At 37.7% G+C, this 25,772-nt stretch overlaps 1 protein-coding gene and 1 non-coding gene across 3 annotated transcripts in view; both read right to left on the bottom strand.

The window, feature by feature from the left end:
- RAB3GAP2 (RAB3 GTPase activating non-catalytic protein subunit 2) overlaps positions 1-25,772 on the bottom strand; it is a 94,946-nt gene that overhangs the window by 26,486 nt on the left and 42,688 nt on the right. For both annotated transcript variants that reach the window (XM_032422446.1, XM_032422447.1), the window contains exons 8-21: positions 25,186-25,285; positions 22,922-23,020; positions 15,779-15,927; positions 14,852-14,931; positions 14,614-14,703; positions 13,132-13,271; positions 11,112-11,328; positions 10,405-10,548; positions 10,121-10,203; positions 9,720-9,784; positions 6,628-6,718; positions 4,660-4,787; positions 2,084-2,300; positions 1,402-1,499 (exon numbers count right to left, since the gene is read on the bottom strand). In XM_032422446.1, the coding sequence (XP_032278337.1) occupies positions 1,402-1,499; positions 2,084-2,300; positions 4,660-4,787; positions 6,628-6,718; positions 9,720-9,784; positions 10,121-10,203; positions 10,405-10,548; positions 11,112-11,328; positions 13,132-13,271; positions 14,614-14,703; positions 14,852-14,931; positions 15,779-15,927; positions 22,922-23,020; positions 25,186-25,285 (1,701 nt within the window). The remainder of the gene's footprint in view (positions 1-1,401; positions 1,500-2,083; positions 2,301-4,659; positions 4,788-6,627; positions 6,719-9,719; positions 9,785-10,120; positions 10,204-10,404; positions 10,549-11,111; positions 11,329-13,131; positions 13,272-14,613; positions 14,704-14,851; positions 14,932-15,778; positions 15,928-22,921; positions 23,021-25,185; positions 25,286-25,772) is intronic.
- LOC116643625 lies at positions 20,967-21,098 on the bottom strand. Its single transcript, XR_004301588.1, has one exon. It is a non-coding gene; the product is annotated as a small nucleolar RNA SNORA36 family (small nucleolar RNA).

Below are 25,772 nucleotides of genomic sequence, written 5' to 3'. Positions count from 1 at the left end.
GTACTCATTTAAGCATCTCAAATTTGAATAATAAATACCTCCTCTCTTTTTAACTTTTTATTTTATAATAGTTATAGATTTACTAGGGGCACAAAAAAAAATGCACAACAAAGTCCCATGCACCCTTCCCACAGCGTCCCCTAATGTTGACATCTTATACAATATCAAAACCAAGAAATTAACATTGGTAAAATCCATACAGCTTATTCAAATTTCACCAATAATGCATGCACCCATATGTGTGTGCACGCAATTCTATCAAATGTGTAGCTTTTCACAAAAACATCACCATGATCAAGCACTCAACTATGTATCAGCACGACTCCCTTGTGTCAACCCTTTACAGCCACACCCATCCCTCCAGTCACTCACCCCTCACCCGTGACCACCACTAATCTCTTCTCTATCTCTATAATGGTGCTATTTCATGACTGTTACAAAAATGGAATCATGCAAGTACATGTCTTTTCAAGATGGGCATTTTCCACCCAGCATATTTTCCTTGCAGTTCATTCAAGTTATTGTGGGAATCAATGGTTAAGTCTTACTATTGGGGAGTAGTCCATGGTAAAGATGTACCACAGTTTGTTTAACCATTCACCCACCGAAGGACATTCGCGTAGCTTGCAGTTTTGGCCTACTATGAATAAAGCCACTTATGAACATCCATGTAAAACCTATGCATATCTTTAACTGCCTTACTTCCTGACATACATACTGCAAAGGAACAAAGAATGGAATCTGTTTTTAAAGGATGTAAATGTTCAATTAAAACAATACACGAACACAGTCAACAAGCTCATAGAGGAGCTTTCCCAGATCCTGGCCAAAATGTAGGGTGTTACTGGGGATGCGAAAGTGTGTGTATGTGTGCATGTGAGTGGTTAGGGTAAAGACAAGGGAGGACGACAGGGTCACCTCCCTTGTCCTGTGCAGAAGGGCAAACATTTAGTGGTGGTGTTGTTTTCTAGTGAATGATTCTTTTGTTTTACATTTGTTATAGCAGAGAGACTAAACCCTAACCTATATGCAAAGTTTGGGAATGTTTGATAACAATTCTGTATTGCTCTAAGGGAAGTTGATTTTGTTCTCTAATTTTTTACTTCTAATATGATCAATTTCACGGTTGATTACAATCCACTATAAATGCATGCATACATGTCAGATTCTAAATTTATTTTAGGCTGACCATGGAATATGCCCGCTACAATTTACAGGGAATTAGAAAAATAAAATAATATTACTCAATTAAATATGGTGATTATAAATTTCTTCGATCACTTTTGGAAGGTTTTCATGTATGTTCTATGATATGCTTCGGACAATGGTTAAAAAAAAAGGACTGACACTTCTGGATGACATGAGAAGGGAAGAAAAACGTGCAACAACAAGAAAGCTTACCAACAACAGCTGAGGGCTAAGTCCAGCTGACTCCAGAGTGTGACACATATCCTCGGTAGAGCTTTCTCCATGCAAACACTTCCAGAAAAAGAAACTACCTAGTAAAACAAAAGTAAAATGCATTAACCAATGGCTACTTACCATCTGGACTAATATTCTTCCTGAATTGCAATCCAGATCCCCAGAGAGGCAAACCAGCATGAGAAAAAAGAAATTGTCTCAGTTTGCTTGATTTTAAACTTTTTTTTTTTTAATTTATTTATTTGACAGAGAGAGACACAGCGAGAGAGAGAACACAAGCAGGGGGAGTGGGAGAGGGAGAAGCAGGCTCCCCACCGAGCAGGGAGCCCGATGTGGGACTCGATCCCAGGACCCTGAGATCATGACCTGAGCCGAAGGCAGACGCTTAACGACTGAGCCACCCAGGTGTCCCAGTTTGCTTGATTTTAAAGCAGAGGGCAAATCATCACCTAACACTGTCTCTTTAGTATACGTATTAACCAATAAAACTTGTATGACATAGTGCCTACATATCCAGAGTAGTTTTTGTTCACTGAAAAATACACATTAAATTCTTAGGTTAATTTTAAAACAAACTGAACCTTTGAGATGCTGTAAACTCCTGCCAGGCTTTCCTCCAGAAGAGGCGGGATTCAAAGAGCATTTTTATCATTCCACCTACCTAAAGCCACATACTCCTCTTCACTTATCTTCTTTATGTTGATCACATCCTTCTCATATTCTAAATATTCCAGGAATGTTTTTACAGGTAACACACCATCCTTATCATCAGAAAATCGGACTGTAGCAGTCCTGGTTTTTTCCTCTTTGTACTTCTCTAGCAATGCCTGGAGCTTAAGCAGTTCTTTTTCATCAAGCCTCAGTAACACAGCCAAGTCCTTAAAAAAATAGGAAAAAAAAAAAAAAAGGTTGTGAATACACCGTATCTCTTCCTATGACTCTGCCATCAGGGTCAACCCCATTATTTGAAGTGAAATGCAAGACTATAAGCAAATGATGACTTGTTAATTAATGTGATAGCTCTAATGTACTCTGCTTAAAATTTTAATCACAAATTCATGAATTGGAAGTAACTTGAACTAATCTTGAAACACTACATATTACAAGTACGATTTTTATACAATTTCTTGAGAATACTCTATACTCATCTAAAATGTTTGAATTTTACTAAAGTTGCATTAATTTAGAATCAGAAAAAAATCACAAGAGTATCAACTGCAACTCTTGTGATTCTAAGTAAACTAAAGGCCTATTTGAATGTTTATTTATTAAGCAGCATAAACACAATAAAAAATACTGAAACCAAGCCTCACTGTATCTACACATACATCCTCTATGTGGCTCTCAGGGATATAGAGGTTGAAAAGTTACGTACTACATGGAGCACTGGGTGTTATACGAAAACAATGAATCATGGATCACTACATCAAAACCTAATAATGTATTGTATGGTGACTAATATAACATAATAAAATTAAATTAAATTAAAAAAAAGTTAGAGACATATCCTGCCCACCTTCAAACTATCTTTACAGACCATATGTGCAAAAACATCTCCTGATATTACTATTATTTTTCTAAATTAGGGATAAACATACACACACACACACACACACAAACATATGCTTAAAAGACCCTAAATTCACCATAGCAAGCAAAACTTTCTCCCCGCCACATGCTGTTTTTAAAAACAAGTAGTAAATTGCAGAACGCTATGAACACACACCAGTAGTTCAAAGCTATACTGAATTTATTATATATGAGCGAGCTTATATGAACTACATCCCATAGGAACAAAAATGTTTCCAGACTTGAATTTTAGTTTTACACGCACAAGATTAGCCATTCAGCCTAGAAGTGGACTATACATTTTTTGAAGGATCTAAACAAGTTCACAGCAAAATACAATTTTAATTCTTAAAAAGTGCTTCAAAAAATAATAAAGAGCAATCAGCCAACTGATAACTTTAAATTTTGTATTTTTATCTTTACATACTGTATTGGGGCTATCAAGTGAAAATGAATTCTGTAGGGGATTACTAATGACATATACTTAACTTTCTTTGGTGAGGTAGGAAAGTTTGGATCTTATGAAAAAATTAGGCATTGAAGAATCTATGAAATATCTAGGCAATCCTGCAGACATAATTTAGTCAACTTGAACCTTCTTATTGTTTGAAATGATTTTATACTATTGCTGAAGTAGAAAGAAAAACAAAAAGATCCTGAAAAATGGCTTTGTTGTTTATAATAGCAATCACAGAATATTATGAAGGCTGTTAAAATGCTTTATGAAATCCATCTATAATCCCAAGGATAAAAAAATTGTTAGAATGTGTAAGTAGTTTCCAATATAGAGAGAAAATCTTTCATTTTTCTGTTTAAAAATTTTTATTCACGTATGTATAAAATAAAAGGTTTCCACTTTAAACTTCAATTAAGTTTCAGATACACCAGATAATTTTTTATAAATATTATCAGTGACTTGACAAATCACTAAAATCACTTAAATAATAATTTTCCTTTAGATATGTGGAAGACATGAACCCTAAAGGCAAGCAGGCTGTCCACAGTCACACGGTAATCTGAGAGAAAGAGAGGACAACCTTTCTCTCTACTCTCTATTAAAGAAACTATTTCTCTGTATGAAAAGTAAGAATTTTGCATACATGCCCCAAAATTACCAATACTGCACCATAATGAAGATTACAAGGTACTGCCATTTTTTTAATGTTTTACAGAATGAGAACATAGAACATTTACTATAATTAAACACTTTGATGTACGACAGAATTTCTATTTAAGTAGTATGTAGTAGACAAGAGAACAAGCTGTATGAGTTTGTTCACAACACCACTGAAAACCCAGTCTCTTCTGTTTAGCAAAATCTTTTTTTTTCTTTAAAAGAAATTAAAGTTTTGCTACTTCAGCAAACTGAATATATTTTAATTGGCAAATCGTGTCCAGTTATGTTGTCAGAAACAACCTTAAAAAATGAGTTGAGAGAAACCAAATGCTTCTAAGATAGTGAAAATGGATTAACAATAAACTGTAATATCTTGGCATAAATAATACAAAGTTAGCACGACGGCACAGAGAGCCAGCAGGAGGTCTTATAAAGAAAACACACCTTTACCCTTCATAAAAATTCTCAATTTTCTACTTCTTTACTGTCAATGAAAAAATTAAAAATAATCGAAGAGATTATTTTGTATAATGAGGAATGGAATTACTCACATTATCCGAGAATGGTGTGTCTGAATGAAAATCAAGGGAATTTAACTGACAGACAGACTCATAAAGATGGAGTAATTTCAGTTTATTGGCACAAAACTGTAGCAATCCTTCGTCAACAGACTCAAGCTCTAAAACGTGGAAGAAAAAATACATTAAAGAGATATATTTAACAAACTTATAAAAAGGTCTTTCATTAACACTCATAGTATTTTATACTTCTCTGATGTTCTAGTCTATTAAATACTGAGATACTTAAGCTATAACAGATTACTAAGACAAAGATGATTTTTTCATCATGGAAAAATGTCCCAATTTTTTAATGAAATAAGGCATAGTACTAGTGGGGGAGGGGGTGGAGAAAAAGAAAAAAAGAGCTATCTTAGTCTAATACTCAAATTTTTTAAAAATGATCTGAAAACAGCTTTGAAAATATTCTCCCCCACCCCGTAATTCATATGCCACCCATTCTGTTCACAGAGGACAGACAAATAGAAAGCTGCCTGGCTCTTGTTATCATGGTGGTCAAAGATACCAGAATTCAAGCACAAACTCTGGACTGTAACAGATTTATCCTCAAGGAAGGCTGGCAAAGAGACCAAAGTACAATTCTACTTAACATTCTCCATCAATCAGGCTTTTTTATTTTTTTAAAAAAAGAGAAATACTCTCTATATAATACATTCCCTCATGATAATTTAAATATTTATCATCTAATATAAAACAACTACTCTTTTAAAAGGCAGGGACTTTACCTCCAAGAGCTGGTATAGCTACAATAAAACTTAGCATATTAAATAGGTGAAATTTTTAGGAATCTCAATTATGGGTAGAACTTGAAACTGGTGATGATTTTATAGAATTCCAACAGTGGTATTTGGTTTACTTTTATCTCGTCCAGTGCAAGATAAATTCTGATTCAATAAATTTTGAGATTTTGGTAAAGCCTGGAGGGATGGGGGAGCTTTATAAACATACTATGCTTTTTAAAAGACGTATTTCTAACAAGCTGTATATACTAAAGAAATTCACTATTTTCCAAAAGTCAGCTTTAAATACGTGTTGAAAAAAAATCTCAACATTAGGATGCTTAAAGTCTTGAAAGGGGATACTATGATCTGTTTATTAAGCCACTTTAAGTTAGCTTAAATATAAATATAAAGCTGGCTTTATATAACTAACATGACAAGCAAAAAGTCACAGCTAGACGAAGTCTGCACATTACACACTACAATTTAATTTATGTTAGGTATTGAGAATAAACTGAATTTTGCTGGGTCAGCTGGATAGAGTACAGAGTTAAAATCCCACAGTTAGAGATGTAGTTCTTTTTCAGACAAATTTTGAACAGTAAAAAACAACCAGCAAACTCAGAGCTAATACTTTACTTAGAGTCCAATTTTGGAAGTCCTTACTGTTCATGAGGGAAGTAGAGGAGAAAATGTGGATTCCATACAGTAACAGAATGTTAATTCAAAGTGTACTTTTTTTTAAAATCATTAGCTCAGTCAAAACAAATTTAAAGAATGCTTCATCTACAGGAATCACTCTCCTTCCATAAAGCTAAGTAAAAGACAGTTTGAAAGCAAGAAAGCCGCACTGTTTTTTGCAGACCACCAGCTAACTTTCTCCCCTCATGCTGCTGCCTCTCACACGTGCACGACTATAACAAAATAACCACTTCTCACCATCCTACACTGGTGTCTTTCCTCAGGGTAGAAAGATTTTTAAGAGAAATATTTACAGAAAGAAACAGTATATTCAGAGAAAGCTCAGATGAAGATCAGCTGCATACACCAAGTAGGGAATAAAAAAGTCTCCAAATACTAAAGGTATGAAATAAGTTTCCTTATTTCTTGCAGTATTTCCATATTGAAGTAACATGATGATATCATAAACAGGAATAGCTTTTTATAATCAGAATTATAAAATCTGAAGACCAGAACCTCCAATCAGTACAAACCCTATTACCTTGATTTTTTAAAGTGTCCATTAAAGTCTGAGTGATGTTTCTAAGGCAGGAAAATGGTAATCGTTCACTTGCAAAAATGCTTTCCAAGGCCTAGAAGAAAGATATTGAGCAATTCTAACAATCAGAAGGCAACGATTTTGTTTTTTAAATTTCATATTTATGCCAACACCTTCAGTACCCCAAATTTCCAAGGGAAGCTCCATAATTAAGATGTTTTCGTGGACGTACCTGAGAAGGAGAGTTGCATCATATCTATTATGCAATCAATTTCATCTCCTGCACCTTATGGTGGAATGGCAAAAAATCCAGACTCAGAATGAAACAACTAGAAGGCAACTGGTATTTAACAGAATGGCCAAGATGAAACAGGGACCACGATAAAGCTATTCACCAATAAAAAGAGTGTAAGTCTATACTCCACCGGCATAAATGAAAAGCAGAGGCTGTTACTGTTGTATCAGTGATGAAAGCTGACAACTTAGTTACTGTTTCATGACTGCATTTGAGCACGGCTGGGGGAATACACAGGCCATGCAAGGTGTATATAGATGCTCCTGCCTCACCCCACCTCCCTCTTCCTGCCCCTCCCCCAGCAGATACTTAAGAGCCTTCACCACCAGTTCCAAAATCTCTCTTTATGCCTAAAGAAGCCACCATCAGAATCACCAATGGGTAGACACAGCAGTTAAAGTTCATACTTATCCTTTCATATTAGGCCATTAAACTGGCTTTTTATCGATAAGACTAAATAATTTCAAAAGTTGGCTGAGAATGTAGCATGAGACAAAGACTGTAACACACCCACCTGTGTGTGTGTGTGTGTGTGTGTGTGCACGTAGGTAAGAAATGGGGCTCTGAGGGTGGCTCAAGAGGGTGGTCAAGCCCATGATGAGGCAACTACATGGTGGATATGAAGAAAGTGACTGAAAAAGGCAAATACCCAGCAAAACGCAATTGTCTCTGTTCTGTCTACCACTTGCCTATTTATTCATTCTTCCAAAGCCTGAACTGTTTTTTTTCCCTTTAGTGTTAAAAACAATACACAACTTTAACTATGAGCTTTCCCAGCATTTTTTATAAAATTCATAGTTTCACACACAATTCAGTAGTATAATAATTTTTAAAAAGGTCAAGAAGACAGTCTGTAGTATGCTGAACTTTTCCAATTTTGCTGTTCCATGAAGTAAGACAAGAAAGATGGTATCAAAATGAGAAGCCTTGTTTGGGTTATAACCCTCCCTTTCTACCACAGGTTCTCTAAACTACCTCTCTTGGATGCCCACCTTGTCATAGGAATGTCATCTTTCATAACTGAGACTTTGTCCTGAGAAAGAGGAGAACCAATTAGCCCTGTCAGCAGAATGGAAAACTTGATTAGAAGTCACAGGGACTTGGGTGCCTGGGTGGCTCAGTCAGTTAAGCATCTGACTCTTGATTTCAGCTCAGGTCAGGATCTCGGAGTTGTGAAATCGAGCCCTGTGTCGGGCTATGCACTGGGCATGGAGCCCTGCTTAAGTTTCTCTCTCCCTCTCCCTCTGCCCCTCCCCACCCTCCTTCTCTTAAAAAAAAAAAAAAAGTCACAGGGACTTGCCAGTTCTACAATAAAATAATAAAAAGTATTTTTTAAAAATGACTGCCACAGTAAAATAAAAGGGAATAAAAAGAAATCAATATTCACTAAATTTTTACTCCCACATATCTAGCATTATTTTAGTTGTTGTGGATTATGAAATTGATGTATTTGGTGAGGTCCCTACTTGGAGGAGCTTAAAAGAGGTAAAAAGGAAAAAACTGGTGAGCTAGGATTCATGTACAAGAAATAATTAGAGAACAAGTAGCCATTAGCTATCCAGTTCTGACTAAAAGCAGAGTAGGAGTTCAGAGGCATCCATAGGGATTGAAGTGTTGTGTAAGAATTTAAAGAGTTAGAACTTTGGGTGCCTGGGTGGCTCAGTTGGTTAAGCGGCTGCCTTCATCTCAGGTCATGATCCCAGGGTCCTGGGATCGAGCCCTGCATCGGGCTCCCTGCTCGTCAGGGAGCCTGCTTCTCCCTCTCCCTCTGCCTGCCGGCCCCCTGCGTGAGCTGTCAAATAAATAATTAAAATCTTAAAAAAAAAAAAAAGAATTTATAGAGTTAGAACTTGAGCAGCATTATGAGGGGTTTGGAGAAGAGGGTGTGAGTAAAAGAAATCACAGTGAGTTGTCATATTAGAACCACAAACCTGGCAAAAAGCAACAAGTCTGCCAATACCATGGGATGCTGAGGCTGTGGAGGAACAGGCCCTCTTACACGGTACAAGTGGGAACATACATTAGTGCAAGTATTTTGAGAAGCAATCTTTCATCAACTAGTACAGCTAGAGAAGCTCAGTACACTACAATTCCCCTCTTAGGTACAAACTCAACAGAAGCTCTCGCATATGTGCACCTGGGAACATAAAGATATGTAGTATCCTATGTACAAGGATAATCACAGTGCCACTGTAAGAACTCTGCATGCCCCCGACAGGAGGAGAGCGAACCAAGTACAGCAGACACGGTACATGTCCACTGTGGCTGCAGGCACCAACAGGGACGTCGCAGAGAAACATACTGTTGAAGGAAGGACACACGGCAGAAAACGCATCGACATTTTAAAGGAGCCATACAGAAATAATACAACTATAAAAAGCAAAAGAGAGAGAAACACAAAATTCTGAACACTGGTTACCTTAGGAATGGGAGGAGGGGCTTGACGAGGGACACGTAGGGCTCTTCAGAGTTCTTGGTAACATTCTATTTCCTAAGGTGGGTGGTCACACATATGTGTTCATTATTATTCTTTATTCTGAGTATATGTTATGTATAGATGTGTGTGTGTGTTTCAAACATGCACACATGTGTATGGTAATGTTACTTAATTAAAAAAAGGAGGAAAGGAGAGAGACAACAGGAACTTCCGTATGTGAATATAAAAAGGATGTGTGAATAAAAACCGGAAAAGAAGAGGTTAGCCTGTCATGTTTGGAGGGAAAAAGGAAAATAAAGACCTTCTTAAGAGAAATATGCCCCAGCTACTCAGCAGGAAAGTTCACATATTATACATACTTACTTGTTTCTTGGTTGCAGGATACTTAATATCAAGAATTAATTCCTTTATTTGTGTTTCAACCAAATCTACAAAGAGAAAATTAACCAAGGTAAATTTTTCACTTTTGTTACAAGGTAAACTTTATTCTGAAAGAAGAATGCACATATTTGTAGCTATCAGCCAGTCTCAGGGACTTCTGGTTTCTCTCCCGTTATTGTTCTATTGTTACAAATTTTAATATCTCCCAGAGGGCATGCCTCATATTTACAGAGCAATTCCAATTAAAAATATACATGATTACTTGCACCTCACCTTATTTCAAGGAGTTACAACAGCTCACAAATGAACTGAAATATTCTGATTGCTGCATTTAGAAAATGACAAAGGGTATGCGTTATTATTTTTTGCTAAGGGACGCGCACCGAGATTAGGAGGTCTTGTTTTCAGCAGAACAGCCAGCTTCTTCACTAGGTGCATGTCCTTGGCTCGTTCGCACTTCTTGTCACTAAAACAATAAATACAACAAATTCTTACAGAATGTGAAATCGCTTTCCTTCTAAATCTGACACACTCCAATTCTTTTCTTCCTATTTAACTTTAAAGATATCTAATGAGAAAAAAAAACAACAACAAAATGGTAACTACAAAACAAAGAGCAAAATAAGGGATGGAAAAGTTAGCAGAGGGACAACTGGATGAATCTTACCTCAGTGCTAAATGGAAAGGAACATTTACTGTTTTCACACTTCCAGACACTGGATCAACAAGACAGATCTGGTAAGTCTGTGGCTGCCAACTCTGACTGGTAACATTATTTAAGCCCATTATTTTATAGCCAGGATACAGAAGCCTGAGGAAGTCACAAACCAATATGGTAAGATTATTAGAGAAAAAGGAGAAATGCCAAAAGTGCTTTTATTATAGCTAGGGACCCCCTACATTACTATCAATTCAGGAGCACTAATAAGGCAAATAAACACTAACTGATACCAAAAGCATAAGTAAAATAGATCCTGACTGGTAGAGTTCTGCCTTGTTAAAATGTGCTAGAAAATGGAAGGACAGTCAGGCCTATGTAGCAATGGCAAACAAAGCCTCACCTCACTTAACATCATCACCACAGGAATCTGAAGCAATCTCTCCTTTTGAGCCTCCACAACGTAAGTAAGGGATGGGGATAAATGGCAGCACCACAGGTAACTTTATTAAATTCGGTAGCGTATCATGGTCAGTAAGATTTTTTGTTATTAAATACTTAATCCTTAATTATATAGCAGGCACTCGGCAGGGAAAACCAGAATAAAGAACACTGCAATTCTCAAACAACCTGCAACCTACTAAGCAGCTTTAATAAAGACTTGAATAAAAGCATTCCTTTTTGTAACCAGGAAAATGACAGGGTTTGCAGCTTACCTGCAGTGCTTTCCCACGTTGAAAGCTCCTACTCGAGGTCCCTGCTGTGTGCTCCACACTTCTAAGATTCCCCTTCTTGGTGCATAGATCACAAGGAACTGAGCTACTCGGCTTGGACCCTGAGTATTTCCAAAGGGGGAAAAATCCGCCTTTTCTGGTACTCTTTCATGGAGGTCCTCTACAATTTGGATCCAACCAATCTGTCCATCGCGATACCCTTGGAGACCAAGGAAAAGTGAAGCTAATTAGTTAATCTAGGTTTGATCATAGCTTTCTGAGGCATTGTGGGATATTTTAGAGAGGGGTTTAAGAAAAGCTATAAAAGTACATTATCTTTTTAGTATGAAATATCTTAAACAGAAAAGATAGTAATTATAATACTGAATCCATCACCAAGTCTTATTAAATCTTAGTATTTTGTTATATTTGCTCCTGATCACTGCTTTTTCTTTAAAAAAACAAACAAACAAACAGATATCATTACAGCTTCATGAGTACCCTTCCTCAATCTCATTCTCTCCCCTCCTTCTCTTTAAAAAAATTATCTACCTTTAAAAAATCCAGGGGAGGTTATCAGGTTTGGATTTTAAATAAAAGTCCATATAAAATGTAAGAGAAAAATCAACTTGATTTTCTGCTTTTCAAGTCCCTTAGGGTTATGCAGACAGGGAGAATACGGTGCAAGGTGGTGGCAGGACACCCCGGCCTATGAGAGAGAGATACAGCCGACACTGTCTTCTATCTCAGGGGGCCCCTTCCACAGGCAACTGACCCCTCTCTTCCAAGAACAGGGGAAAACTGCACCAGCTGCAGAAGGAAAAACAACAGTACCAGCAACAGGATCGCTACAATGGATCTGGACCAGCTGATGTACCTATGTCTTCTATATTCTGGAAAAGTCTTGCTGAGAACCACCCTTCATGTTATTTCAGAAGACAAACCCCAAGAAGAAATGATGTATCTGCAGCACCAAAACCTATTTCTACAGACACTTAAACATGTACCAGGTAAACACTGCAGGAATTCTCTGGCAAGAAGATGACAGTGGTCTCAATCTGTCCAGAGTAACTTAATGTCCTCAAATCCATTATTCCTCACATTGCTCAGTACAGACCAGACTGCATCATAACTGTGGTTTCTAACAAGTAGCCTGTCTGTGCTGACATGTTACTATTCCTGATGATTCCAAAATATGCATTCTCCCTTCTTCCTTGGTCAAAGAGATTTTATCTTTTTCAGGTTGACAGTGTGCCTACATATTTTCAAGTCTCCCTTATAGTTAGGTATGACTATGTGACTAAGTCCCGTCTAATGCACTGTAGAAAAAGCTTGGCAGGAAATCATCCTCAAAGTGGACTGACTCCGTTGGTAGTTCTTCCTCTTCCTTTCCTCCTTCCTGGATTGCAGATAGGAAGGCTGGAGTTCCAGCAGCCATCTGAACCATGAAATAACCTTGAGTGGGGAAGCTCAGGAAGTTAAACTGGGTTCCTGAGGATGTCATGGGCATATTATATCAATCCTGAACTTGGGTCTTTTATTAGCAGCTAACTACAGCTCCTAACTGACATACTACTAAGAAACTTAAGTAAATTGATCCAAGCATACAGATGTGGAAGTCAAGTCAGCAAAGATGGGTTTTTGCCATCTTTAGTTTGAAAAACTTAGCATTCTAGATTTGAAGAGAACATCTGATTTAAACATGACCTTGTGAAGTGGAATGAATGTAACAGAGGCAAGAAACTGACTTCAGGAATTTAACAATGACAGTGAGAAATGAAAAGTATACAAGGAAGAGAATTAAAAGTGCCTATAAATTAATCAAACTTAAAGGATAGATCAATTGGACTACTAGATCAAGTGTTACTGACAAGAGTTCATGTTAAAAAAAAAAAAAAAAGATAGCATAAACATAACGAATTAAGCAGTGTTGTCCACCAGAAGCTGAAGGATGATAATATTGCTCAACTATTGGGGTAAAAAGCAAATTAACATTTTTTTCTGGATTTTTATAAGGAAGTACCTTTCCACATGCGTATTGCAATTCCTCTAGCTACATCCAATAAAATTACTCTGCCAAAATCATCTGTTACTGCTGCCAGTGTGTTACATGGAGACAGACATATACTTTCACCATGGCGTCTAGAATCTGGAAGTCCAAATCTGTTATATAAAAGAAAATAAAAAGCTCAAATCAAATTCCCGTCTAGAAAAAGATGACAGAATCACGAACTGCATAAACAAAATAAGTCAAATCTGCTTTTATATAAAGAAATAGAAATCCTGCATGGGTTAATAGTTAATTTAATAACTAATTACACCAGACATTTTGCAACACAAAATGCCTAAGAAGTTTCTTCCATTATAAAATAAAAACACCTAAGTCTTATTTCATAAATTTTCTATATAAATATCCAATCTTGTATTTTTAGAGAATATCAAGTATAACTATCTTTTCTTGATTAACTGTTATATCATAGGAAACAGTACCCTCATAACCAATTAAATTTTGGAATATTTTGCTCCTACACAGGCATCTTTGTCTAAGTTCATATTTCTAATCTCTTCTTTCTGCTAGATATCATATCCTGCTGACATCCCTGTATCTGCCTGAAGAATTTCCCCTCTTCTAAATAATTCTCTCTCAAATGTTCTTGGTCTAGAACCAATCTTACTGGAACTGTAAGATAAAAGGAAAGAGGTCCTCTGAAAGGAGAGGTGCACTCGTTAGGAGGGAAATCCCTGAGACAAGGTGCCCCAATGCTGTTAATCTATTTGGAAGCACAGAGCCATCTGGCTTACTTCTTGATTCTTCAGTGAATTTAGAAAATATCTGAGATGTTATCATATTTTTAAAAAGATGAAAAAAACCTTAGAGGCTCATCTTCAATAAATTTTAATAACAGATAATTAGTTATATCTCTTAAGTGAAGAACATCTACAAGGCAGGGAGGATTCTGTTTCCCTTCATGGTGGTATTCTGTATTAGGTAATAAAAATGATTTTAAAACAAAATCAAGCAAAAATCACTCTCTCTCATCCCAAAACCTGACACATACACTATCCTCTAGCACAACTGAAGTAAATAAAAAAGCACAACCCTGCATTCTGAAGAGTGCTTGAATGCATGGGACTCCTTGTTTTTATGTTTTTTAAAGAAATTACTAAGCACTTTTTAAGTCTATACAGCTTACTGATAAACTATCTAAGCTCTTTAAAAAATTTCAACAGCTCTCACAAAACAAATTTTCTTGCAACTTAAGCTCAGATTATAGGTATCTGTAAAAAATCACACTCGGCAAATACACACTGAGCACCTACTATAGGACAGGGAGGCAGCTGTGAACAAAACAGGCAAGAACCACTCTCCTCATGGACTTTATATTGTGACAGCAGCTCCAAAAACTCATGAGATCGACCAATCAACTGAGCGCACTGAAAGACCATAAATTTAACAGCACACTTTTTAAAATACGAAAACCTGAGAGGAGCGTGACAGACTTGCCTGACAGCTAACGGGGTGGCTGGCTCCACCTTTGGCTTTTGCTTCTGCACTGCTTCTTCTTCGTGCTTGCTTTTCCAACCAAGCCAACCACTGAACAGAAAGAAAATGGAGAATAAAAGCAGCGCTCCCAGCATTTTCATGTGCAGGCGACCAAAACAGATGGTAAAAGCAAGCAGATCATTTTACAGATATACAGGTAATATACAAATGACTTTACACGGAATTGTGATAAAATTACCTGGCAGCATTAAATAAAGCAGAAGTGAGTTTACTTGCGACCGCCAGGGCCACGTGAGACAGTAATGGTTGGGAGCTTCCCTGGAAAACAGGGCACAGGAAAGAGAAAACTGAACAGCTGACAAAGAAACAAAACATGCTTTCTACACAAGGCTTACTTTTAAAAGTTATGAAAAGCTGTAAAGCCTGGACTAGCAAAAATATTCAGCATCTTTCAGACCACACAGTAAAAGCTTTGTTTTAGGAGGCAGCAATATAATCAAAAGTTTTAACTCTACAGTTTAACAGTAAAATTGCTTGTTGTCTATTTTGTCTTCAGGATTTCCCTCCTTAAATTGTAATTAACTTAAAAAGTTTAAACTAGGACAGTAAGATGGCATTATTCTGGCAGGGCTATGGATTTCGTATCTACATACAACTGGCTTCTGTCCCTCTCTCTTTTTTTAATATATATTTTTATTAAAGTAAAGAGATAGTCTGGACGATTCTGAGAAGGCTGGTTTTTTTAAGCGAGAAATAAGAGACACCAAGTCCAGCACCTAACGGTCCCCTACCTTAGGAACAAAATCCATTTTCACCACTTACATCTACTACAGTCGGCAGCTGTGCAATTCCCGATTTACTCAAATCCCTGGCGGGCCGACATTCCCGCCCCTGAGCTGCTGATGACTGCGGCAATATTTAAAGACAAATCAACTAAGCAGCTGGGGCATCAGAAACAGAGAAGTTTGTTTTACGCTGACTTTAGTACCTTCTCAGTTCACCTAAAGAATTTAGAAGAAAGTCAGCGGAGACTAGTTTTAGCTTCCAATGAAACTTAGAAATGTAAACTGATGAATCTTTCTAAGGCTAACTCACAATATCCAATTTGTAGACAAGCTGAAAAACCAAGAGAGGCCTCACTCATGATCAGTGAGGAAACTCTTACCTCTAAAGCATAGAAGAAGCCGGTAAATGGATTGGACCCGACAGTGATATACTGAGACATGGCGGGTGGACTGTTTTTAATTGCTGCGTTAAATCCACCTATATTGGAGGCAGTCTTCATTTGGTCAAAAGGGGACAAAGTCATAATACCTATTTTAAAACAACAACAGCAACAACACGTGAGCGGAATGCACTAAAACGACGCTGTCATTTTAGGTCATTAAATTTTTACGTCAATTCCATTCGAAGACGCAAACTGCTTAGTTTTATTTAACGGATAAAAGTCATTTTTAAAAGCTACAAAATCAATGTCATAAAATATTCGTAAGATATTAAAAGTGCCATCTATTCCTCTAAGCCATAAAATACTACAAAAACAAAATTTAAATATTAATTTTTAACAGATACAGAATTCAAACAGTACAAAAAGTATAGTCTGCCTTACTTAGAGGTATCAGTCAGTTCTGAGAGGCCCCAACTGAGACAGTCTCTTATGCTGCTGTCCAGAGATGCTGTACATACATAAATGATAGCACACCAAGTCAATTTTTTCATTTAATAAAATATCAAAGAGACATGCCTCATTCTTCTCGATCACTCGGAACATTCCACTGTACGGCCATACCGTAACTGATCTGACCTACTGACGGACATTTAGGTTGCTTCCCATCTTTTGCCACTACAAATAATGCTACAGTATATACATCTCTGATATGTCTTTGTGCCCCTACAGAACTCTCTCTGTATGGAAAATTCTTAAACAGAAGTGTGGGCTCAGAGGGGATCACGTTTTTAAAAATCTTATTAAATACTGTTCTACTGCATTCCATAGAGGTGGTGCTAATTTACACTCCCACCAAAAAGGTGAGAGAGCATCTGTGCTCCCGTACCCCTTCCAACACAGCAAAAACAAACACTTTCAAACCTTTGCTTTGTAGTCCAGAAATCCCCCACCTTTTCTAAGGAAGAGTTAACTTTTCATTTCCCCAAGGCTCTAAGAGCAAAAGCAGACAGACTGAATGCTGGCACCCACATGCCTATGTGCAGCAGAGGAAAAACCAAGGTCATGTAAATTCACCTGGGTGGCAGGGAGAGAAAGACTTGGGGGGGGGGGGGGGGGGGGGGGGGAATAAGCTTAGAGAGAGTAAAGATGTGCTGCTAAGATTCCAACCTATGTGCACTCAGGCACACATCTGGTCCCTGGGTGCTCACATGGTACATGAGGATAACCAGCTGGGAAGTGCTGAACTCAAATACACTGCGGAATGGAATGTTCATACACAGGTGCTGCCTCTACTTGGTCTGCAAATGGTCAAAAACACACTGTTCCTGAAGAAGAGTCCTGGGAAAGGAAATACTTTTAGGGAGTTCATGAGCAAACCATTTGCTGGACTTACGGATTAAATAACTGTTGCAGAAGCTGGACTATTCCGAAAGATCAGAATGCCTGGCTCACATTCATGAATGAATTCATGACTCAATATACAAAATGTTTTTACTACATGATAAAAATTTGCATAAGTTTGGCCTGACTTTACCGGAATGAAATCAAAGGGTGAATTGTGCTGCATATAAATCAGAATTTAAGTTTTAAAATAACTTCTCTCTGTACTCCCACATACAATAGATGGGAGTATAAACTGCTACAAGCTCTCCAGAGGACAACTTCCCAATATGTATCCAAAATTTTAAGTGGGTTTATTCTAATTTATTCTAAAGAGATGGCTGATCAGTTCCTTCCATCCTTACCACTATGATCTGCCCCTTCCCACAATTTCAGTCATCCACTTTCAGTGCCACACACACCCTAGATCCTGTTGTCAACTCTACAGCCTTTGAAACCTTGATTTCAAGCATACCACCTTTTGACGACCTCCTCTTAGCTTTCTATCCTAGTCTAGTAACCCCCATAATCATTCCACAATTTCATCAAGAGTTTCATTAATCCTACTATTTTTTCACTATCAAGCAACTTCCGCATTCACTTCCCTTCTTATCTGGCTTAGATTTGTGTTCCATCATAATCATTCTCTTGCAGACACCTACCTACAATTGCCCTGTGTCTCTCTCACATACTAACCTGGCTGAATCCTAACCTGGATGACCTAAACTTTCTGCATTCTCTGCTGTTTACAGCAGAACAGCTGAGTATTGCCAGGGGGGAAAAAAAATACACCTGGATTTCAGAGTAAGGCTCACAAACAAATGGGCATCCAAGACCAGCCCCAAATCCTACTGTCCTCCTCGACCCCCAACTCCCATGCCTCCGTGACACTCCTCTCCCCCAGTCTACAGCTTGCTGACTAAACCCCTGGGCTGTTGTCTAACATGCGGTCCTGCTCTCTATACTGCGGCCAAATGGTGGGATCTAGAGGATCGTTGTCTTTGAGTCACCAATCTTAGCATTACTTTTCACTGATTTAAGGTAAATGAAGATATAGCATAATGACAGTCCCTCTTCCTCCCACCTTATCCTTCCAATATACACATATTTCAATTTTTTTTATTAAATTCACATTCACTGTTTTCATTATTAAGAATGATGTAAATATTACTCACTGCTGAGATAAGCTGCCTACTGTAATTACATTTCCTTAGTTGTGAGTTTTTTTTGTATTTCCTGAACATCTGAGGCCTTTCCACACTTTGCAACACCTTAGTATAAATATTAACATAATTTATATTATAAATTATAATTTACAGTTTAAAATGCATATTAAAATATATTTACATAAATAGAACACTAATTTGGAATACACTTTATTAAATATTAAACTACTATTATTAAATATTATCATTATTAAAATATTTATATTAATTTAAATCTTAATATAAATTTCCATAAAGTCAAACTCATTGGATAATTTTCTAGGTCTATTACAGTACACTACAGTAGATTATTGTAGACAAAGAAGACTTCTTTGACAAAATAATATTTGAGCAGAGACCTGAATGAAGTGAGAGAGCGCCATGTGGCTAGCTAGGTAAAATGTTCCAGGCAGAAGGAGCAACAATCACAAGTGCTCTCAAGCAGGAGGATGCTTGGTGCATCTCAGGAACAACAAGGAGACGAGCATGGTGGAACACACGGAGGGGGGATACTAAAGAAGATAAGGTAAAAGATGTACCATAAACCAGGCAATGTCAGGCCTGGTATGCCTCTGTAAAGCCTTTGGATTTTATTAAGATGAGAAGCTGCTATAAATAACATTTTGTGCAGAAGAGTGACAAAAACATGACTTATATTTCAAAAGGCTATTAGCTACTAACCGGTGAACAGAGTTTAGAGACGGAAGAAAGGAACCAGAAAGACCAGCTAGAATGTTTTTTCCCTCAATAGTTCAGGCAAGAGAGGATGGTGACTCAGACCACAGCGCTAACAGTGATGGAGATGAGCAGATGGAGGTGGTCAGATGGGGTCTACCGTGCGGGAAGAGACAAATGGGAGGCTGGATGAAAACATGAGAAAAGGAGGGGTCAAGGATGACTCAGAATCTTTTGGTGTGAGCAAAAGAAGAGAGGATATAGAAGAAAAAAAGGAGGAAAGGGTTCAGGGGAGGAAATCGAGAATTCTGTTTTGGGTATGTTAAGTTTGGATCCTCAGGTGGACAAGGTCAGCAGGCACTGGAAAAAGTATAAATTTTAAGGAAGAGGTCAAGACTGGACATAAAAATGGAGATGCTGTGATACAGTTTCTTGTTCTTGTGTTTCTAATTTTTGAAAGTAGGGGTGGAAATATTTCTTCTCCGACCTACTCCAATCTGGCTTTCATCCTCACTGGTCCACCACTTAAAGTGCTCACATCAGACTTAATGAAGAGCTCTACGTTGTCAAATCCAGTGGACCTTCTCCCTTTCTTGGATTCTATGAAGCATTCCACAGTCAACCTTTTCCTCCCAAGTTTTTATCAACAATCTGGACTTCTTCCCTAAACTTTAGACATGTATGTCTAACTGCCCACTTGACACCTCCATCTGAATGTGGAATTGTGTCAGAAGTTAACCTGTAAAAAACATAACTCCAATCTGTCCACCTCAAACCTCTTCCTTCTCCTTATTCTCATTTTAGTAAAGTTTGATCATCCACTCTTTTGCTCAAATTTAAAAACTAAGAAATCCTTAAAATAAATAATAAGATAAAAACTAAGAAATCCTTGAATCTTTCCTTTCTCTTATTTCTCAAATCCATCCCTCTCCAAGTGCAAAATATATGTTAATTCTGTCTACCCCTCTCCAACACCACTGCTCCGACTGTAGGCAAAGCTGTCATTCTCCCCTCCTGCAACAAACTCCTTCCTGGTCTTCCTGCCTTTACTTTTTATTTTACAAGCCTCTCTCTAAGCAGCAGGTCAGAAGGATAATTTTAAATATCCCGTACCTAGACTCCATCAATGACATCCACCATATTTAGAATAGAATCCAAACTCCTTACCCTATGTGATCTGACCCTAGTCTACATCTCCAACCTGACCTTGTCCCATTGACCCTTATTCTTAACAATCAAGTCATTATGGACCTCCTTCCTGTTTCTCAGGACTCTGAGGCTCCACAGGCTTATCTCTTTGCTGCTTCCTCTGCCCAGAATGCTCTTCCTACACCTCTTCACATAGCTAGCTCCTTCTCACAGCCTTTATATCTCAGCCTGAATGTCACTTCCCTGGAGAGACCTTTCCTCACCAGTCTACCTGATGTGCCCTCTGTCTTTACTCTCCATCATAACCCTCTGCTTATTTTCTTCATGATACATACCAACATTTTGATATAACCAAATTATTCATTTGGTTCCATTGTTCACTGTGTGTCTCCCTATCACCAGAATGTAAGCTTCATCAGGGCAGGGTCCTGTCTGCCTTGTATTTCTAGCTCCATTATTAATTAACACCTAGGACATAATAGGTATTCACTTATTTGTTGAATGAATTCATCAAAACTTTACATAAAGTTTTGCAAAATAAAGTCCATTGTACCTTTTTTTTTATTTTTAAAGATTTTATTTATTTGAGAGAGAGAGACAGAGAGAGCACAAGCAGGGGGAGCGGCAGGCAGAGGGAGAAGCAGGCTCCCCACTCAGCAGGGAGCCCAATGTGGGGCTCGATCCCAGGACCCTGGGATCATGACCTGAGCCAAAGGCAGACGCCCAACCGTCTTAGCCACCCAAGCGCCTCCCCATTGTACCTTTTTTTTAAATCATTTTGTAGGCTGGGAGATAAATGAATAGAATAATATTTTCTATCCAATCATTTTTCCTAGCCTGTTTCAATGTTCCAAAGTTCAATTAACAGAACAGGGAAGCTACCCTGAACTGAACTCAACACTTTGGAATTTTGCAGCAAAAGTAAAGACAAACTGTCTACCAGTAAAGTGCTGATTGCAGAGTATTCCATAGGAGAACTATGCAACAATAAACAAAGAGATCTGTGTGTCAGGTATTTTCTGTCTGACTCTGTGGATTCATATTCGTTCCTTTTCTACCCACCCACTCCCAGGGGCCAGTGCGTATACATTATGGTGACCTCCACTTGGGTTCAGACAATGGGAAGTCTCATCAGGAGAGCAAAGACAGAAAGGAAACTGAAGTCAGGATGCCTATTTCCCTGTGACATTTGTGCAAAAGTCAACCTGCTCTTAAGATGCTGATTCTACTCGTCATCTCCAAGTTCTGGAACTGCTCCAGGCCCTCACCCTGTTTGGCCTAGGAGTGGTCAACAGCTGGGCTGCTAAGAAGCCCTGAGATGCTCTATCATCCCTTGTGGTTCTCCAACACCACATCTTTCTAGACAGCTTCTCTATAAATAAAACGTGTTTCAATTGTCCTATTTCAAGGGTGCCATCTGTCTTCTTTTAGGACCCTGATAAAAATGGGTATCAGCAAAATTGATTGAAAGGCTCTTTAAATACACTGATTAGAAAAGAGCTATAATACAGTTGATATGATATAATCCTACTTATGCAAACCTATTTCTCTATATAACCATATATATATTACACATGCATTTCACACACAAGTCTGTAAGGATGCTTGCCAAAATGCCAATGGTGAGTATCTCTGGATGGTCGGGCTAAGGGGATATTTTTTCTTTTTCTTTTTATATATTTATGTACTATTTGAATTTTTTAACAAGCATATATTGATACACAGAAAAAAAAAAACAATTTTTAAGTAGTATTTTCTTCTCTGCCCCCATTTCTACTACCTTAATTCAGAAACTGATTACTTCTTACCAAGATAATTACAGCTTCCTTACTGTGCCTAGTTTCTAGTCTTGACCCCTATATTACAGCCTCTAAAAAGTTCCACCAAAGTGGTTTTTCTAACAGGCCAAGTGGTAACACCATTCTCTTGCTCTGAATTCTTCAACGGCTCTCAATGCTACTAGGAGAAAGATCTAAATTCTCTGCACAGCATACAAGGCCCGTCAAAATCTGAGTCCTGTTTACACGCTTGTTGCCAGTGGTCCTTAGTGCCCATCAGTTTTACAGCAGACACTGTGCCGCCACCCCCAGGCTGTGTACAGGTCGACCAGATGCCTCCTCTGGGCTTGTTCTCCTGGTCAAGTCCTACTCATTCTTCCAATGTCAGACCGGAGTCAGCCTCCTGCTCCCTATTTCCCTCAGTGTCTGGGGCTTCTCTGCTCCCATTCCCGCTGGTCCCCTCATCTACTACTGTTGTAGTCCTGCAATTGTTTTCACATGTGTCTTCCAACTCAACTCACGCTTCCTGGATGAGACCATGTCCTTTCATTTCTGTGTTCCCAATGCCCAACAGAGTGAGTCTTCAAATATGCTTGCAAGGAGAAATCTGTTTTAATCTATATTCTGCTGGTCTAAAGGTTATATTTTTAGAAGACTGATCTATATGGTAATTACATGGATTAAACTTATCCGCAAAAAAAATTTCAGACAAATAGTGAAAGACTTAAAACTGCTCGATACTGCTGTAGACATAATTATTAAAACTGCTACCACTTCTTAAACACATACACCTATCATAATCCGTAAGTCTGGGGTAACTTCCAAATGTCTCACTAAAGGCAATGCATTTTCTTTTCACATAAGAATAAATGTACATTTCTAATAAATGAGACACATCAGTTAAAAAGTAAAAAAAAATAAATTGCATAAAAATTTGAACTAGTAATGCTTACCAATACTAGCATGATCAATAATAGTGTCAATATCTTGGAGACCCCATTTCTTATAAGCTAACGGTGGAGGCTGTATGTTCTCATTGCCCGATGCCGCAGCTGTTAAAGACAAAAAGCAAACAATCCAAACTATAATGGATGAAGTTTTACAAAAACCCATTAAAAAATGGAATAACTTGATTTATTACTCTAAAGCTTAAATGATAATAATGAGGCAAGGCAATGTAAACAAGGTTAAAGTGAACTTTATTCATGCCAAGACAATACGTGTAAAATGCAAACATTAAGGGTAAGTTGACTGTCACAAGAGATTTTTGGAAAATTCAATGTAATTGGAGAAGGTAATTAAAAACCCTAGACTATTACTAAAATTTAAGGTGAATTCAAACTGCAACTGATGACAAATAAGCTAATTTCTACCCCCTGAGAAAGACAGTGGATAAAATCCTGGGAACAGCTAATAGTGCCTTAACTTGGTGAAAAACTAAAAACCTGATGATATGCCGGGCAGGAGCGCCCAGACAGCAAGGTCCGTAAGGCAAGTAACCACGGCCAGCCTTGATAGAAAGACACGTTAACAGCAATAGCATTGCCAGAAAGAATGAATAAAATGCCTGTCACTGCTCAGTATTTCTGCCTAGTGAGTAATGAAAGAAAAAGCAATTATTACACTTCTTGCCACAGGATCAGGCACAAGGTCCTATTTATCAGTAAATTCTCATGCTACATATTAGAATATAGCTGGGGGCGCCTGGGTGGCTCAGTCGGTTAAGTGCCTGCCTTCAGCTCAGGTCATGATCCCAGCTCAGCAGGGAGCCTGCTTCTCCCTCTGCTGCTCCCCCTGCTTGTGCTCACTCTCTCTCAAGTAAATAAAATCTTAAAAACAAAAACAACAACAACAAAAAACACCTAGCATACAAAAAACCAAAAAGAATACAGCTGGATTCTGGTTGTTTATTCCAGAAAGTACTATTATAAGTAAAAATATATTCCTCTAAGCACTTCAGATTTGACAGTAAGGCCAAGAAAAGAGAATTTCCCTATATGTGGAAATAAAAAGCACAACAATTTCTTGGCTATGCAATCAGAATTCTTTTTAGAGCAACTTACAATAAGAGGGCCCTAAATGGCTTACTGCCTTCCTAGGAGACAAAATGGTCTTATGGTCTTAAACATACAAATAAACAGGAATTCAAAAATAATAAAAATTAAATGGCTGACAATACCAATCATAATCATCTATTTCTAGTTTATTTCATTGACTGAATTCTTACCTGCAGAAAACTGCCAGGCTCTGTAGGTATACATATGAATGGTGACTACTTTAAGTGACCTCAAGATAATAATGCTTATTGTGCCTAAATTTAAATAATCTAAAAGATTATGAAAATAGGTATAAAAATTCAAACAAGTTCTGGCCTAATAGAAAAGTATGTAATATTAAAGACCCACATAACCAAAACTTCCGGATTTTACCAATCACATCAATCTGCAAACAAAACAAACTTTGTTTTAGGGCCATTAAGGCCTCTCTACCCAAACCCAGAAGAAAAGGAGGAAGTCTACACTAGTCCTGGTATTTTCACTGGGTTTAATTAAGGCTTTTCTAAAATTGGGATCGTAAAATCGATGATGTGTTTTTCTCTGGCAATTTTGCTGCTTTGTGGTACATAAAATACTAGTGCATCTACAAACAATGGCATCTTGAATTTGATGAAATACAACTCTGCTCTGTATTCTCTTCCAAAGTAGGTAAACTCTGAGCAATAAGAGTAAGAACTCTTATTTGGGCCCCTTTCACCCCCAAGTCTGGAAATAGTGTAGTTGCCCATATACACATTGTTCAGGCCTCTAACTAGTCCATTCAGAAGTGTTCCAGGTTAGCAAAAAGAAGCTGGTGTTGACTCCCTGTTGGGTCCTGCCTGCCAAGGGGAAAACTTCCCCTGTGCACAGTGGTATCTTTACCCTCAGTGAGGATGGAAGCAATGCAGAATCACAGGATTCTAGCACACCAGCCCGAGAGCTGCTGATCTAGTGAGAAATTTGGTTCCCTTACCCCAATATGTAGAGAGTAGATTTTCAGTCCTTGCCTTTATCTTACTAGGCAATCTACCCAACAATGCACTCCCATCTCTACGGTAGCAGGGTTTTTTTCTGTAAATCTAGTACAGAGGCCTTTTTAATGTCGAGCACATGTTTAATTCTCTAAGTAGGTTAAATTAAGTAAGACGTTAGAAGTTAGATCCGTCTCGCCAAAAAATTACCTTTTGCTACCTGATTTCGACAAGCACGAAGAGACTGAAAAAGGCTAAATCCATCAATAGTCACAATGGCACCTGGATATAAGATACTCAACTCTTCATTCTATTAAAGAAATAAGAAAGAAGAAAATAATATATCTTCATCATTGCCAAATAAACTTATCTACTTTTGTATTAGAGCTGAATGTCAGGATTAATGAAAAATAGAAAATACTATGAAAATATTAATGAAAAACAGAAATAACTGTCAACCACCCATCGCACAAGACATTATCAGGCAAAGGAAAAGTAAAAATAAAGGCAAAATTAATTTCAGAATGCCTTTTGCCCAAGTACTTAAAATTCTTTTCAAATATGCTTTTTATACATGATATATAATGCTTTCAGGATAGGTGGTGAGAGTAATAAAAAAAAAGTACAAATTTCATAAAAATGAAATATAGTCATTGTGCAAATACAAACAATATATAAAAGTATATAGTATAACGTGCTTTTTATTACTCAATAGGTCAATGATATTTTTCCTTTTCAGTTAGTGAGCAAATCATTTTTTGTTGTGGCTACGCAGTACTGGATCATATGTTCCAAAT

The sequence above is a fragment of the Phoca vitulina genome, unplaced genomic scaffold, assembly GCF_004348235.1.
Source record: "Phoca vitulina isolate PV1807 unplaced genomic scaffold, GSC_HSeal_1.0 scaffold26, whole genome shotgun sequence".
NCBI lineage: Eukaryota > Metazoa > Chordata > Mammalia > Carnivora > Phocidae > Phoca > Phoca vitulina.
The sequence above is the reverse complement of the archived record's forward strand: the minus strand, read 5'-3'. Positions and strand labels throughout refer to the sequence as shown.